Genomic DNA, 17,783 nt, shown 5'->3' with positions numbered 1-17,783 from the left:
AATTTGTTTATTTTGGAGAAAGGACTCATAAGGTACAATAGGACAGTCCCTCACTGTAGTTGGAAAGAGTACTCCCTTTCAGACTGTGTGAAAGAAAATACCGGATCAGGAAAAAGGCTTGTTATATGGGCCCCTCAGATAAATTGGACATTTTGATAAATTCAGTGTGTGAATTGGGCAACTTAGTAAATTGTAATATACGAATTAAAGGACTTCCAGTTTGAATGATTGCATGATTGTGTGACTGTGTGTGCGTGTGTGTGTGTGTGTGTGTCTGTCTGTGTGTGTGACTATGTGTGTGTGTGTGTGTGTGTGTGTGTGTGTGTGTGAGAGAGAGAGTGAGAGTGTGTGTGTGTGTCTGTGTCTGTCTCTGTGTGAGTGACTGTGTGTGTGTGTGTGTGTGTGTGTGTGTGCGTGCGCGGTGTGTGTGAGAGAGAGAGAGATATCAACAAATGGGTGAACTGAACACAAATAACCGATAAGCCATTTCCATCCGATGGCACATTTAATATTGACTGGGAGCCAAGGTGGAAAGGACCGTTTCAGGTGTTGCTGACTCCCCCCACGGCTTGGAAACTACAAGGTCAACTCTGCTGGATTCAGGGACTGACTGTTAATGAGTCCCAGAACATTACAGCGCAATGTTGCACAGGCCTGTGAAATTAATCTGATGCCCATCTAACCTACACTGTTCCATTATTATCTATACGTATGTCCAATGCCCATTTAAATGCCCTTAACGTCGGTGACTCTGCTACTGTTGCAGGCAGGCCGTTCCAAGCCCTTACCAGTCTCTAAGTAAAGAAACTACCTCTAATATCTGTCCAAAATCTATCACTCCTCAATTTAAAGCTACGCCCCCCCTCATGTTCGCCTTCACCATCTGAGGAAGAATGGTCTCACTGTTCACCCTATCAAACCCTCTGATTATCTTATACATCTCGATTAAGTCAATACTCTCAATCTTCTCTCCAACGAAAACAACTTCAGTTCTGTCAGCCTTTCCTCGTAAGACCTTCCCTCCATACCAGGCAATATCCTAGTAAATCTCCTCTGAACCCTTTGCAAAACAAAATGCGGTGACCAGAACTGCCCGCAATACTCCAGGTGCGGCCTTATCAGTGTCTTGTACAGCTGAAGCATGACCTCATGGCTCCGAAACTCAATCCCCCGACCAATAAACACCAACATACCATATGCCTTCTTAACAACCCTTTCAGCTGCATGGCAATTTTCAGGGATTTATGCACCTGGACACCGAGAGATCTCTGTACATCTACACGGCCAAGAATCTTACCATTAGCCCAGTACTCTGCATTCCTGTTACTTCTTCCAAAGTGAACTACCTCACACATTTCTGCATTAAACTCCATTTGCCACCGCTCAGCCCAGCTCTGCAGATTATCTATGTCCCTCTGTAACCCACAACATCCTTTAGCACTATCCACAACTCTGCCTACTTTAGCGTCATCTGCAAATGTACTAACCCCATCCTTCTACACTCACAGCCAGATCATTTAGAAAAATGACAAGCAAACAATGGCCCCAAAACAGATCCTAGCATCACACCACTGGTAACTGACCTCCAAGATGAACATTTCCCATCAACCACCACCCTCTGTCTTCTTTCAGCTAGCCAATTTCTGATCCAAACCACTAAATCACCCTCAATCCCATGCCTCTGTATTTTGTGCAATAGCCTACCATGGGGAACCTTATCAAACACCTTTCTGAAATCCATATACACCACATCAACCGCTTTACCCTCATCCAACTGTTTGGTCACCTTCTCAAAGAACTCAATAAGGTTTGTGAGGCACAGCCTTCCCTTCACAAAACCGTGTTGACTATCCCTAATCAAATCATTCCTTTCCAGATGATTATAAATCCTATCTCTTACAACCTTTTCCAATACCTTACCCACAACTGAAGTAAGGCACACTGGTCTATAATTTCCAGGGTTGTCTCTACTCCCCTTCTTAAACAAAGGAACGACATTCGCTATCCTCCGGGTTGTGGCACTACTTGTATCGACAATGATGACATAAAGATCAAAGCCAAAGGCTCTGCAATCTCCTCCCTGGCTTCCCAGAGAATTTGAGGATAAATCCCATCCGGCCCAGATCTATTATCAGATCTTCCAAAATTGCTAAAACCTCCTCTTTGTCAACCTCAATCCCATCTAATCTTGTAGCCTGTGTCTTCATATTCTCACTAACATTGCCCTTTTCCAATGTGAATGCTGACAAAAAGTATTCATTAATCGCTTCCCCTATGGCCTCAGTTTCCACACACAACTTTCCACTACTATCTTCGATCGTCCCTAATCTTAACTCTCGTCATTCTTTTAATCCTGATATACCTAAAGAAGGCCTAAGGGTTTTCCGTGATCCTATCCACTAACAAAGTCTCATGTCTCCTCCTGGCTCTTCTTAGCTCTCTCTTTAGGTCTTTCCTGGCTGACGTATAACTCTCAATCTCCCTAACTGAGCCTTCACGTATCATCCTCACATAAGCCGCCTTCTTCCTCTTGACAAGAGCTTCAACTTCTTTAGTAAACCACGGCTCCCTCACTCGACCACTTCCTCTCTGCCTGACAGGTACATACTTATCGAGGATACGGAGTAGCTGTTCCTTGAACAAGAGCCACATTTCAATTGTGCCCATCCCCTGCAGTTTCCTTTCCCATCCTATGCATCCTAAATCTTGCCTAATCACATCAGGATTGAAGTCAGTGAAGGGACAGACAAGGATTAAGGAAAAAATGCATTGGATACTGGTGACTTTGATGACTTTGGGGGGATTTACTTTGGAGGCAGAAGGATTTCAGACTGACACTGATTTGTTTCCAGGAGGGTGCCTAAGATAATCTATACATCAGAGGTCAATTATTAGCATATTCAGGGATATTTTATAATTGACAGTCTGGATTATTAACTATTGATCTCTCGCTGGCTTAACTAAAATAAAGTGTGCTTTTTTGCAACTTATGTGTGGTCCGAGAATTTCTGAGTCAACACCTACACTCACATTTCTCCCTAGTTAGGGCTTAGAAAGGACGGGCAATTAAAGACCAGCAATTAGTCAGTGTGATCTTCTGGTAACTCTCCTCACTGGGAAGGATTCATGGCAGTTTTAATCCATGGATTTTAGAAAAGTAGAGAGATCTGCAGGACCAGGAGGAGGCCATTCAGCCCGTACTGTCCATACTGAAAAGTAGTTCTAACACTTTCAAACCCCAGATTCTAGCTCTTGCTTCCTTGTCCCTTGAACTGAGTGGCTTGTCAGAGCTGTTTCAGAGTCATGGAGATGTACAGCATGAAAACAGACCCTTTTGGCTAATTCATCTGTGTCAACCAGATATCCTAATTTAATCTAATCTGAAAATGTGTTGCTGGAAAAGCGCAGCAGGTCAGGCAGCATCCAAGGAACAGGAGAATCGACATTTTGGGCATGAGCCCTTCTTCAGGCTGATGCCCGAAACGTCGATTCTCCTGTTCCTTGGATGCTGCCTGACCTGCTGCGCTTTTCCAGCAACACATTTTCAGCCCATATCCCTCTAACCCATAAGACCATAATACACAGGAGCAGAAATTAGGCTATTCAGCCTAAAGAGTCTGCTCTGCCATTCAATCATGGCTGATACGTTTCTCAGCCCCATTCCCCTACTTTCTCCCTGTAACCCTTGATATTCAAGAACCTATCTATCTCTGTCTTAAACATACTCACTGACCTGGCCTTCTGTGGCAGTGAATTCCCCGCTCTCTGGCTGAAACTTCTCCTTATCTCCGTTCTACAAGGCCTTCCCTTTACTCTAAGGCTGTGCCCGCGGGTCCTAGTCTCTGTTACCAATGCAAACATCTTCCCAACATCCACTCTGTCCATGCCATTCAGTATTCCGTAAGTTTCGATGAGATCCCTCCCCTCCCCCATCCTTCTACATTCCATCGAGTGTAGACCCAGAGACCTCAAATGTTCCTCACATGTTAAGGTTTTCATTCCTGGGACCATTCTTGTGAACCTCCTTTGAGCCCCATCCTTCCTGAGATATGGGGCCTAAAACTGCGCACAATACTCCAAACATATGGGGCGGCACGGTGGCACAGTGGTTAGCACTGCTGCCTCACAGCGCCAGAGACCTGGGTTCAATTCCCGCCTCAGGCGACTGACTGTGTGGAGTTTGCACATTCTCCCCGTGTCTGCGTGGGTTTCCTCCGGGTGCTCCGGTTTCCTCCCACAGTCCAAGGATGTGCAGGTCAGGTGAATTGGCCATGCTAAATTGCCCATTGTGTTAGGTAAAGGGGTAAATGTTGGGGAATGGGTGGGTTGCGCTTCGGCGGGTCTGTATGGACTTGTTGGGCCAAAGGGCCTGTTTCCACACTGTAAGTAATCTAATCATAGTCTGACCATAGCCTTGTAGAGCCTCAGAACCACATCCCTACTTTTATATTCAAGTCCTCTCAAACTAAATGCCATCATTGCGTTTGCCTTCCTAACTATTGACTCAACCTGCAGGTTTACCTCGAGAGAATCCTGGACTAGAACTCCCAAGTTCCTTTCCACTTCAGGCTTCTGAATTTTATCAAATTTAGAAAATTTAAAACCATTCTATTCATATACCCAACCAGTTGCCTCTTAAATGTCATAATTGTTATAAACCTATGCCCTCTAGTTCTGGACTCCCCGACCCCAGGGAAAAGACCTTGTCCTATTTATCCTATCAATGCCCCTCATGATTTTGCAAACCTCTATAAGGTCACCCCCTCAGCCTCCGATGCTCCAGGGAAAACAGCCCCAGCCTGTTTAGCATCTCCAACGCTGGTAATAGCTGTGTAAAGGTGATGACCTAGTGGTATTATCGCTGGACAGTTGTTTCAGAGACCCAGGTCTTGTTCTGGGGGCCTAGGTTCAAATCCTCCAATAGCAGATGGTGGAACTTGAATTCAACAAAATCCTGGAATTAAGAGTCTAATGATGCCCATGAATCCAACTGGTTCACTAATGTCTTTCAGGGAAGGAAACTGCCATCCTTACTTGGTCTGACCTATATGTGACTCCAGACCCACTGCAATGTGGTTGACTATTAACTGCTCTCTGGGCAATAAATGCTGACATAGCCAGCGATGCCCTTATCCCATGAATGAACAAGACATCTTTTCTGAACCCTTTCAAGATTCACAACATCTTTCCGAGAGGAAGGAGACCAGAATTGCACGCAGTATTCCAACAGTGGCCAAACCAATGTCCTGTACAGCCGCAACATGACCTCCCAACTCCTGTACTTAATACTCTGACCGATAAAGGAAAGCATACCAAACGCCGCCTTCACTATCCTATCTACCTGTGACTCCATGTTCAAGGAGCTATGAACCTGCACTCCAAGGTCTCTTTGTTCAGCAACACTCCCCGGGACCTTACCATTAAGTGGATAAGTCCTGCTCTGATTTGCCTTTCCAAAATACAGCACCTCACATTTATCTAAATTAAATTCCATCTGTCACACTCGTCAGCCGAATGGCCTATCTATCAAGATCCCATTGTAATCTGAGGTAACCTTCTTCACTGTCAACTACACCTCCAACTTTGGTGTCATCAGCAAACTTACTAACCATACCTCTTACTAACCATACCTCTGGATCCTTGCGGCACTCCACTGGTCAGAGGCCTCCAGTCTGAAAAGCAACCCTCCACCACCACCCTCTGTCTTCTACCTTCGAGCCAGTTCTGTATCCAAATGACTAGTTCTCCCTGTAGGCCATGTGATCTAATCTTGTCAGTCTACCATGAGGAACCTTGTCGAATGCCTTAATGAAGTCCCTACAGATCATGTCCACTCCTATGTCCTCATCAATACTTTTCATTATTTCTTCAAAAACGTCAATCAAGTTAGTGAGACATGAGTTCCCATGCATAAAGCCATGTTGACTATCCCGAATCAGTCCTGGCCTTCCAAACATTTATAATTCCTATCCCTTACGATTCCCTCCAACTTGCCCACCACCGAGGTCAGGCTCACTGGTCTATAGTGACTTGTCCTTACCACCCTTCTTAAACAGTGGCACCACGTTAGCCAACCTCCAGTCTTCTGGCACCTCACTTGTGACTATCGATGATACAAATATCTCAGCAAGAGGCCCAGCAATCACTCCCCTCGCTTCCCACAGGGTTCTCGGGTACACCTGATCAGGTCCTGGGGATTTATCCACCTTTATGCATTTTAAGACATCCAGCACCACCTCCTCTGTAATATGGACATTTTTCAAGGTGCCACCATCTATTTCCCTACAGTCTATATCTTCCATGCCCTCTCCACAGTAAACACTGATGCAAAATACTCATTTAGTGTCTCCCCCATCTCCTGCTGTTCTACACATAGGCTGCCTTGCTAATCCTATTCTCTTCTTAGTTACCCTTTTGCCCCTAAAATATTTATAAAAATCCTTTGGATTCTCTTTTAGAATTTGCCAAAGCTATCACACATCCCATTTTTGCCCTCCTGATCTCCCTCTTAAATATACTCCAACTTGCCTTTATACTCTAAGGATTCTCTTGATCTCTTATATCTATACTTGACATATCCTTCTTTCTTTTTCTTGACCAAACCCTCATTTTCTCTAGCCATCCAGCATTCCCTATACCTACCAGTCTTGCCTTTCACCCTAACAGACTCCAGACTCGCGTACTCTCATTTTTGAAGGCTTCCCATTTTCCAGTCATCCCTTTACCTGTAGACGTCCACTCCCAACCAACCTTTGAAAGTTCCTGCCTAAAACTCTCAAAATTGGCCTTCCTCCAATTTAGAACTTCAACGTTCAGATCCAGTCTATCCTTTTCCATCACTATTTTAAACTAATAGAATTATGGTCGCTGGCCCCAAAGTGCTCCCCCACTGACACCTCAGTCACCTGCCCTGCCTTATTTCCCAAGAGTAGGTCATTATTTGCACCTTCTCTAACAGATACATCCACATACTGAATCAGAAAATTTTCTTGTACACACTTAACAAGTTCCTCTCCATCTAAACCCTTAACACTATGGCAGTCCCAGTCTATGTTTGGAAAGTTAAAGTCCCCGACCACAACCACCCTATTATCCTTACAAATAACTGGAATCCCCTTACAAATTTGCTTCTCAATTTCCCACTGACGACAGGGGGGTCGATAATACAATCCCGATAAGGTGATTGTCCCTTTCTTATTTCTCACTTTCAATCAAATAACTTCCCTGGATGTATTCCGAAACAGAGGAACTCACACTAAAATATACACATTTGCCTTCTTTAGATACTTAGAATATTTAGAAAATGGAGAAAGATTTATGGTGTAAAATCAGGCCACTGGCCAACAGAGAGAGTCATGCAGCCTAATCCCATTTCTCAGCTCTTGGTCCCGATTCATCTATAGGACGGGCTAATATGAAGGGGTTTCAATTTTGTCTACTTATGTTTTCGGAACTGTTGTCAAGTTTATCATTAAACCCAGATAATTTATTTAGTTAATACATTAATAATGGGGCGGCACAGTGGCTCAGTGGTGAGCACTGCAGCCTCACAGCACCAGGAACCTGGGCTCAATTCCTGCCTCAGGCAACTGTCTGTGTGGAGTTTGTGCTTCTCCCTGTGTCTGTGTGGGTTTCCTCCCACAGTCTAAAGATGTGCGGGTCAGGTGCATTGACTGTGCTAGATTGCCCATCTTGTGGGGTGCATAGTGTCAAGGGTAAATAAGGAAATGGGTCTGGGTGGGTCACTCTTTGGTGGGTCGGTGTGGACTTGTTGGGCTGAAGGGCCTGTTTCAACACTGTAGGGAATCGAAGTTTTAAAAATCCTGGAGGTTAGGGACCTCAGCTGCATATTCTGATACCTCCAATGCAGAGGTAAAGGCTGTTTAGATTTGAAGGTTAATATGGGACCATTCACACAAGCCAATTATGCAGTCAGGTCTTTAAAGGTGTAGATAAAAAGCATGCTGCCCATTTATATTCCCAAGTGGGGTAAACACACTGAGCTGATGGACAGACACAACAATACTTACCAGCTGTTTCTTGTCCTCCTGAAAATGTGCTTCAACAAACATCCTGCCAACGGCATCAGGTAGAACATACTCAACAAAGTCCACACACTTGTCCCAACGTGGAGACAGCGATGTCGCCCCTGTTATCACCTGAAAACAGGTTTCCAAAATTCAGTACCATTTCCAGTCCGGTTTTGCTCTTGGTCTAGCATCTCACCCCATTGCCCCTCCCAAAGAATTGATTGACTCATAGAACATAGGACAATACAGCACAGAACAGGCCCTTCGGCCCACGATGTTGTGCCGAACATTTGTCCTAGCTTAAGCACCTATCCATGTACCTATCCAATTGCCGCTTAAAGGTCGCCAATGATTCTGACTCTGCCACTCCCACGGGCAGCGCATTCCATGCCCCCACCACTCTCTGGGTAAAGAACCTACCCCTGACATCCCCCCTATACCTTCCAACCTTCACCTTAAATTTATGTCCCCTTGTAACACTCTGTTGTACCCGGGGGAAAAGTCTCTGACTGTCTACTCTATCTATTCCTCTGATCATCTTATAAACCTCTATCAAGTCACCCCTCGTCCTTCGCCGTTCCAACGAGAAAAGGCCTAGCACTCTCAACCTATCCTCGTACGACCTATTCTCCAGTCCAGGCAACATCCTGGTAAATCTTCTCTGCACCCTCTCCAAAGCTTCCACATCTTTCCTAAAGTGAGGCGACCAGAACTGCACACAGTACTCCAACTGTGGCCTAACCAAAGTCCTGTACAGCTGCAACATCACTTCACGACTCTTGAATTCAATCCCTCTGCTAATGAACGATAATACTCCATAGGCCTTCTTACAAACTCTATCCACCTGAGTGGCAACCTTCAAAGATCTATGGACATAGACCCCAAGATCCCTCTGTTCCTCCACCTGACTAAGAACCCTACCATTAACCCTGTATTCCGCATTCTTATTTGTTCTTCCAAAATGGACAACCTCACACTTGGCAGGGTTGAACTCCATCTGCCACTCCTCAGCCCAGCTCTGCATCATGTTATGTTCCTCAGTTCGAAACACGACACCCACTACCTGTTATTCACCTGTGCAGTTTATTGGACACAATGGAGCAAATGGTGTGTGACACAATGGGGAAGACACCCTGGTCTTTGCCAGCCATGGCACACTCTCCCATCTCTATTCCCGATGAAGGATTTTTGCCCGAAACATTGATTTTCCTGCTCCTCGGATGCTGCCTGACCTGCTGTGCTTTTTTTCCAGCCCCACTCTGATCTAAACTCTGGTTTCCAGCATCTGCAGTCCGCACTTTTGCCTACGCTCTCTCATCCTGCTTCCCTGCAGAGTTCTGCACCTACCTTTAAAAATTCCAGACGGCGGGTCAGGAAACGTTGACTGAGGTTACTGATCCTCCGGTACACAATCCTCCAGACAACATAGTTGGCGATTGTTCTGCGACAGGGTGATAGAATTAGACAGTTATTTCATGGGGTGGAACTCAAGCACTGAGCTCCCCTCGATAACTACGAGAGGGGTCCAAAACTGGAGTAACAGCTGGTAACTCTCACACTGTCGTGTCAATACCTGTTATCCACCGTGTCTAACAGCGGGAACAAATCCTTGAAGTATTGCGGCACGTAGACTATGACCTCTTCCGACGTGTTGATGTGTGAAAGTTCAGGGTAAAGATCAGTATCGATGACCAGCTTCAAATAACGCAGCCAGTCAAACTGAGAACACAAGAACATTCATCAGTAGCGGTTGCAGTGTTTGCGCATTACAGCCTGAATCAGACAACAGCTGCAGCCGAGTTTCCAGTGGGAAGTGAGAACTCTATACAGCCCGCACGGTTCTGTACACGACCGGAATCTCAGCCATTATTTGTTCTCTCCAATCAACCCAATAACCTGGCAGCTGAGAGCCTGGAGCTTTCAGGAAATCTTGCAGCAAGCAAAGAAGAGGACATGTACATGACTGGCAGTGGAGGCAGTAGGAGGGCACTACACACAGAGTGGGGGTGAGAATTGGGGGTACAATTGTAAAGGGGTGCGGGGGGGGGGGGTACACGAGCAGAGGGACCTAGGTCACAGATCACTGAAGGTAGAGAGCACAGTGAATAAAGCATGCAGTATCCTCGGCTTCATTAATTGTGACCTACAGGGACAAGAGTAAGGGAGGTGGTGTTGAACTAGTACAAGACATTCTTTAGAGCCCAGCTGGAATGCTGCGTACAGTTCTGGGTGTCCATTATAGGAAATGCAGCAGAGAGAGTGTAGAGGTGAGCCTTACATGATTGGTCGGGAAATTATTGGAGAAGATTCGTAGAGACAGCATGTGGAAAAGAATGGATTTATTAGGGATCGTCAGCGCGGTTTTATGCAGTGGATGTCCTGTCTCACAAACTTGATTCAAGTTTTTGAGGAAGTGACAAAGATGATTGATGAGGCCAGGGAACGGATATTGTCCACACGGTCTTTACTAAAGCATTTGACAAGGTCCCTCATGATAGGCTGGTCCAGGAGATTAAGTCACACGGTGAGTTGGTAAGATGGAATCAAAATTGGTTTGATCATAGAAGACAGAGGGTTAGTTGTGGAGGGGTAGTTTTCTGCCTGGAGTCTGTGATCAGTGGTGATCCACAAGGATCAGTGCTCGGACCTCTATTGTTTGCTTAGGATGAAAATGTAGGTGGTCTGATTAGTAAGTTTGCAGGCGACATGAAAATTGGTGGAATTGTTTTCAGTGAGGAAGGCTATAAAAAGGATGCAAGCAAGAGACTGGAAGAACACAGCAAGCCAGGCAACAGAGGTGGAGAAGGAAGGAAGGGTTATACCTGAAATGTTGACTTCTCCCCCTCCTGTTGCTGCCTGGCTTACTGTGTTCTTCCAGCCTCCTGCCTGTCTACTTTGGATTCCAGCATCTGCAGTTTATTTTTGTCTCTATAAATAGGATGCAGCAGGATATAGATCAGCTGGAGTTTAATGTGGACAAGGGTGAGGTGATGTATTTGGGAAGTCAACTACAAGAGCAAAGTATATAGTAAATGGCAGGATCCTTGGAAGCAGAGGGATCTTGGGGAACAAGTCCATAGCTCCTTGAAAGTGGTAAGACAAGTGGATAACTTGATAGAGGAAGCATATATAGCATGCTTGCCTTCATCAGTCGGGACACTGAGTATAAAAGTTGGGAAGTCATGTTGCAGCTTTGGGCAGGCCACATTTGGAGGACTGCGTGCAGTTCTGGTCTGCAGACTGTAGGAAGGATTTGGTGGATTTGGAGAGGGTGTAAAACAGGTTTACCAGGATGCTGGATAAAAGCAAATTACTGAGGATGCTGGAATCTGAAACCAAAAGAGAAAATGCTGGAAAATCTCAGCAGGTCTGGCAGCATCTGTAAGGAGAGAAAAGAGCTGACGTTTCGAGTCTAACTGACCCTTTGTCAAAGCGCTTTGACAAAGGGTCAGTTAGACTCAAAACGTCAGCTCTTTTCCCTCCTTACTGCCAGACCTGCTGAGATTTTCCAGCATTTTCTCTTTTGGTTACCAGGATGCTGTGTGGATTGGAGTATATTAGCCATAAGGAGAGGTTGGTGGATTAATTGCAGGAGAGCTTCAGAAGGCTGAAGGGAAACTTGACAGAAGTATACAAAATCATGAGAGGATTGGATGGACTGAAAATATCAAATAGTAGGGCCACAGGTTGAAAGTGAAAGGGGGTAAGATGAAAGGGAGGAGATGTGTGAGCAAAGTTCTTGTTTTTACACAGAGTGCCTGGGATATGCTGCCAGGGGAGCTGGTCAAAGCAGAGATGAGAGCAACATTTATGAGACATTTAGACAGACTTGTGACCAGGCAATAGCCTAGTGGTTTGACTATAAGCCCACAAACTCAGCTAATGTTCACTACAGCAGATACTGGAATTTAAATTCAATTAAAGAAGTCTGTAATTAAGAATCTACCAATGGCCATGAAACCATTGTTGATTGTTGTAAAAACCCCATCTGGGGCACGAATATCCTTCAGGGAAGGAAATCTGCTTTCCTCACCTGGTCTGGCCTACATGTGACTCCAGACCCACGGCAATGAGGTTGACTCTCAATTGCCCCCTGAACTGGCCTAGCTAGACACCCAGATTTTCCAACTGCTCCAAAATCTCAACAAAACAAAAAAACAAAACCAGAGAGACCACCTAGCATCAAAGTCAATTACAGACACAGCCTGGTTGACCGTGCAAAGTCCTCCTTCAGTGATAAGGATGGATTGAAGAGGTTGGGGCTGGTTTATTTGGAGAGAAGGAAACTGAGAGGAGATTTGATTGAAGTTTTCAAAGTCATGAGCTGGGCTGGATCGATTAAGGTCGATATGGGGAAGCTGTTCCTGCTGGGAACAGAAAACAAAATGAGAGAGCAGAGGTTCACGGTGATGTGCAAATGAAGTAAGGGCGATGGAAGGACAAACGTTTTCTCACAGCGGGGAGCTCAGGGTCTGGACAACACTGCCGGGAAATGGGGTGGAGGCAGGCTCCATTAAGGCAGTCAAGAGCATGGTGGATGGTTATCTGGACCAGAATAATGTGCAAGGTCATGGGGAAGAAGGCAGCAGATTGGTAACTAGATGGGACCAATGGCCTCCTCTGTGCCATGACAATGCTGTAATTCGAGGATATGAACATACAACATGGAATAGAAGTAGGCCATTCGGTAAAATCCTCGTTGATCCATTTACACTTTGAATTGCATATTCCTGTCAAGCTTCAATAACCTTTGATTCCCTGTGATAACCAGAATCCATCTTACTCTGCCTTAAAACGTATTCAACGCTGGGAAAGCTAGGACTGCAGATGCTGGGGCTTATGCCCAAAACGTCAATTCTCCTGCTTCCTCGGATGCTGCCTGACCTGCCGTGCTTTTCCAGCAACACACGCTCGACTCTGATCTCCAGCATCTGCAGTCCTCACTTTGACTGCATGGAGTCCGAAGAGACAGGAGGAGCAGTAAATGAATATTTCTTGTCAGTATTAAAACTGAAAAAAGACAATTGTCAAGGAGAATAAGCAGTTACAGGCCATTAGACTAGACAGGATTGAGGTTCACAAGGAGGAGGTGTTAGCAATTCTGGAAAGTGTGAAAATAGATAAGTCCCCTGGACTGGATGGGATTTATCCTGGGATTCTCTGGGAAGCCGGGGAGAAGATTGCCGAGCCTTTGGCTTTGATCTTTAGGTCGTCATTGTCTACAGGAGTAGTGCCAGAGGATTTGAGGTTCGTAAATGTTGTCCTTTTCTTCAAGAAGGGGAGTAGAGACAACCCTGGTAATCATAGACTACTGAGCCTAACTTCAGTACTGGGTGAAGTGTTATAAGAGTAAAGAGTTATAAGAGATCGGTTTTATAATCATCTAGAGAGGAACAAGTTGATTAGGGATAGTCAGCACGGTTTTGTGAAGGGTAGATCGTGCCTCACAATCCTGATTGAGTTCTTTGAGAAGGTGATCAAACAGGTGGATGGTAAAGCGATTGATGTGGTGTATATGGATTTCAGTTTGATAAGGTTCCCCTCTGTAAGGTATTGCAGAAAATACAGAGGCATGGGATTGAGGGTGATTTAGTGGCTTGGATCAGAAATTGGCTCACTGAAAACAGACAGACTGTGGTGATTGATGGGAAATGTTCATCCAGGAGTTCAGTTACTAGTGGGGTACCGCAAGGATCTGTTTTGGAGTCACTGCTGTTTGTCATTTTTATAAATGACCAAGATGAGGGCAGAGAAGGATGGGTTAGTAAATTTGAAGATGACACTAAGGTTGGTTGGGTTGTGGATAGTGCTGAAGGATGTTGCAGGTTACAGAGGGACATAGATAAGCTGCAGAGCTGGGCTGAGAGCTGGCAAATGGAGTTTATGTGGAAAAGTGTGAGGAAATTCACTTTGGAAGGAGCAACAGGAATACAGATTGCTGGGCTAATGGTATGATTCTTGGTAGTGTGGGTGAACAGAGAGATCTCTGTGTCCATGTGCATAGATCCCTGAAAGTTGCCACCCAAGTTGATAGGGTTGTTAAGAAGGCATAGAGTGTGTCAGCTTTTATTAGTAGAGGATTTGACTTTCGGGACCATGAGGTCACACTGCAGCTGTACAAAACTCTGGTACATCTGCACTTAGAGCACTGCATACAGTTCTGGTCACCACATTATAGGAAGGATGTGGAAGCTTTGGAAAGGGTTCAGAGGAGATTTACTAGGATGTTGCCTGGTATGGAGGGAAGGTCTTATGAGGAAAGGCTGAGAGACTTGAGGCTGTTTTTGTTAGAGAGAAGTAATTAGAGAGGGGACTTAATTGAGACATAAGATAATCAGAGGATTAGATTGGGTAGACAGCGAGAGCTTTTTTCCTTGGATGGTGATGGCTAGCATGAGGGGACATAGCTTTAAATTGAAGGGTGATAGATTTAGGACAGATGTCAGAGTAGTAGGAGAGTGGAACAGTCTCCCTGTAACAATAGTAGACTCGCCATATTTACGAACATTTAAATGGTCATTGGATAAGCATATGGAGGAGATTGGAATACTGTAGGTTAGATGGGTTTCAGATTGGTTACACAGGTCGGCGCAACATCGAGGGCCGAAGGGCCTGTACTGCACTGTAATGTTCCGTATTCTCTATGAATCAGAGGAGGTGTTGTGCTTTCTTGACCATAGCATCAATGTAGGCAGACTAGGACTGATTGTGCAGCAGGTCAGGCAGCATCCAAGGAACAGGAGAATCGGCGTTTTGGGCATAAGCCCTTATGTCGATTCTCCTGCTCCTTGGATGCTGCCTGACCTGCTGCGCTTTTCCAGCAACACATTTTTAAGCTCTGATCTCCAGCATCTGCAGTCCTCACTTTCATCTAGGACTGATTGTTGGTGATCATTACTCCGAGGAACTGGAGGGCTGCCAACTCTCTTCACCTCAGCACCTTTGATGTAGACAGTAGCGAGCCGTCCACCTTGCTTCCTGAAGTCAATGACCAGCTCTTTGCTGTTCCCGGGTCTCAGCCTGAATGACGTCATTACATTGGGTGGCACTAAATACACTGCTCAAATTAACCCTTTCAGACCTTTATACCCTTACATAACCACCAGCAGGGCCAACATTTACTGTCTGTTCCTAATTGGCCTTGCAGGGAGTTGCTTGCTCAGCAATTTTGGAGAGCAGTTAAGAATCAACCACATTGCTTGGGTCTGGAGTCACGGGTAGGCCAGAGCAAGTAAGGATGGCAGATTTCCCTCCATTGAGGACATTACTGGTCACATCACTGACACTAGCTTTCAATTCCAGATTTACTAACTCAATTTAATTTCCACCAGCTGCCTTGTGGGATTCAAATCAGTGACACCAGAGCGTTAACGAGTGGATTCTTCATTCAGTGAACAGTCCCACTATCTCCCACTTCCCATGTAGTGCCCTCAGGTTGATTCATTGCTGCTGCCCATTTCTACAGAAGACCTTGCCTATCCATCACCCCCCCTCCAGCCCACTCCTGATTGGTGGGCTGATTGAAGCTGCTCGGTGGGCCAATGAGGCGTTTCTCCGTCTGAAACAGCATCCCGTCCCTGACTCAAGGCGTGGCGGGAAACCGGGAATTAGCCAGGCGTCAAGGCTCCCAGCCCAACCTCCTGGTGCAAGTCAAATTGACAAGCAGTAAAGCAGTGCCTGGGCTGTACCTGGGTTGGGGGGTTGGTCAGTGTATGTCCATGCACCACAGGGATCACTTACAGCATCAGTCAGGAACGGTATTGAGATAAACTGAACGCACGCAATGTGAAAAATCATGGAGACACATTGGAACTACTTTCCTCACACAAATACCACTGTGACATGACAGAGTTTCCACACATGAGCATGCATAAAATTGGTCACATACCCGTGGGATGGTTTCTTGTAACTTCAGCACACTGAGTTTATTATACAGAGCCTCACTGGTCCTGTTACTGTGTGGAATCAGAATCTGCAATGTGCAAATTGTATGGAATTATAACCAACTGTTCAGGCACTGCATGATCTACAATGTTCCCACTAAAGTACTGATTATAGTTGGCTTGATGGGATGTTTTTCTTTCTCAACCCTTGTGAAAGGAGACTTGCTTTGAGCATTAATGAAGTAGAGCCAGAGATTTTAGTGTTATAACTCAGGAAAGGCTCCAAATTATTTGCTTTATCTCCCTCGAGGCACACAGAGTTTGACAGACTATTATATATAAAGAAAAGGAGGCTATTCAACCCAATAGGTCTATGGTCCATTGCCCTACTCTAGCCATCTCCTTCCTAACAAGGGATACTGCAGGAGGATACTGCCTACCAGGGGACAATAGCTGCAGACAGAGCAATGGCACCACAGCAGGGAGGTCAGAGGGCAGAACAGCAGCAGTAACAGGGTTCTCAATCGACAGGGGCATGGACAGGCCTTCCTGTAGAGACTTCAGGATGGTGCGTTGCCTCCCTAGCACCAGGGTCAAGGATACTTCTGAGCGGGCGCAGGACATTCTCAAATTAGTGAGAGAGCAGCTCGAAGCCATGGCACACATTGGTACTCACGCCATTGGCAGGAAGAGCGACAAGGTGCTGCAAAGGAAATTGGGTCAGAAGTCAAAGTCTCTAGAGTTGTCACCTCAGGATTACTCCCCGTGCCATATGCCAGTGAGGCTGGGAATAGGAAGACAGTACATTTAAATATGTGGCTAAAGATATTGGTGTAGGAGGGAGAGCTTCAGATATGTGGACAATGTCTTCCAGAGCAGGTCGGACATGTACAAGAAGGATGGAAGGTGGGACATGTACAAGAAGGAAGGAAGGTGGGACATGTACAAGAAGGAAGAATGCACCTAAACTGGAGGGGCACCAACAGGGATGTTTGCTAATGCCACTCGGGAGGGATTAAACTAGTGTGGCAGGGGGATAGGAATGAGAGCAGTAGGTTAACAAATAAAATGACCGAGGAGGGCTCACAGACTAAGGCCAGTAAATTGAAGAGGCAAAACAGACTGGGAGAGGTTACCGAACACAGTGAGACTGGCGGTCTGAAGTGTATTTGTTTTAATGTGAGGACTATAAAAGGTGAAGCAGATAAACTTAAGAGTTTGGAGGAATTCATATAACAGTGATGACATAGCTATTACAGAGACTTGGTTGAGAGAGGAACAAGACTGGCAGCTTAACGTTCGGGGATGTTTACAGTGAGATGGGGGGGGATGTAAAAGAGGTGGGAGATTTTTGTAACTGATGAGGGAGAATTCCACAGCTGTACTGAGGTGAGGGGGGGGGAGGGGGTGGGGGTCACCTTGAAGGGGGTCATCCAGCAAGGCCGTATGGGTACAGCTCTGGAACAGGAAGGGTGCAAGCAGTTTGATGGGATTGCACTACAGGCCTCCCAACAGCCAGAGGGTGAGAGAGGAACACAGATGTAAACAGATCATGGAAAATTGTGAAAACAAAGTTGTCACGAGTGACTTTAACCTCCCTGATGTTGAATGGGGCTCACTTAGTACCAGGAGTTTGGATGGGGGCAGTATGTTAGGTGGATCCAGGAGGGTTTCTTGAACCAATACGTAAATAGTCCAGGTAGGGAAGGGTTGAGAGCCCTGATGAAGGGCTCCGGCCCGAAACGTCGATTCTCCTGCTCCTCGGATGCTGCCTGACCTGCTGTGCTTTTCCAGCAACCACGCTCTCAACTATGACCTCCAGCATCTGCGGACCTCACTGTCAACTGGGGAAGGGGCCAGACGAGACCTG

General features: G+C 45.8%; 1 protein-coding gene across 2 annotated transcripts in view; it reads right to left on the bottom strand.

Annotated features, from left to right (window-relative positions):
- phex (phosphate regulating endopeptidase homolog, X-linked) overlaps nucleotides 1-17,783 on the bottom strand; it is a 268,434-nt gene that overhangs the window by 32,128 nt on the left and 218,523 nt on the right. For both annotated transcript variants that reach the window (XM_072584731.1, XM_072584730.1), the window contains 4 exons: nucleotides 15,919-16,002; nucleotides 9,604-9,749; nucleotides 9,378-9,471; nucleotides 8,031-8,159 (listed from right to left, as the gene is read on the bottom strand). In XM_072584731.1, the coding sequence (XP_072440832.1) occupies nucleotides 8,031-8,159; nucleotides 9,378-9,471; nucleotides 9,604-9,749; nucleotides 15,919-16,002 (453 nt within the window). The remainder of the gene's footprint in view (nucleotides 1-8,030; nucleotides 8,160-9,377; nucleotides 9,472-9,603; nucleotides 9,750-15,918; nucleotides 16,003-17,783) is intronic.

The sequence above is a fragment of the Chiloscyllium punctatum genome, chromosome 15, assembly GCF_047496795.1.
Source record: "Chiloscyllium punctatum isolate Juve2018m chromosome 15, sChiPun1.3, whole genome shotgun sequence".
NCBI lineage: Eukaryota > Metazoa > Chordata > Chondrichthyes > Orectolobiformes > Hemiscylliidae > Chiloscyllium > Chiloscyllium punctatum.
Note: the sequence above shows the minus strand (reverse complement) of the source record. Positions and strands in the feature narration are given on the sequence as shown.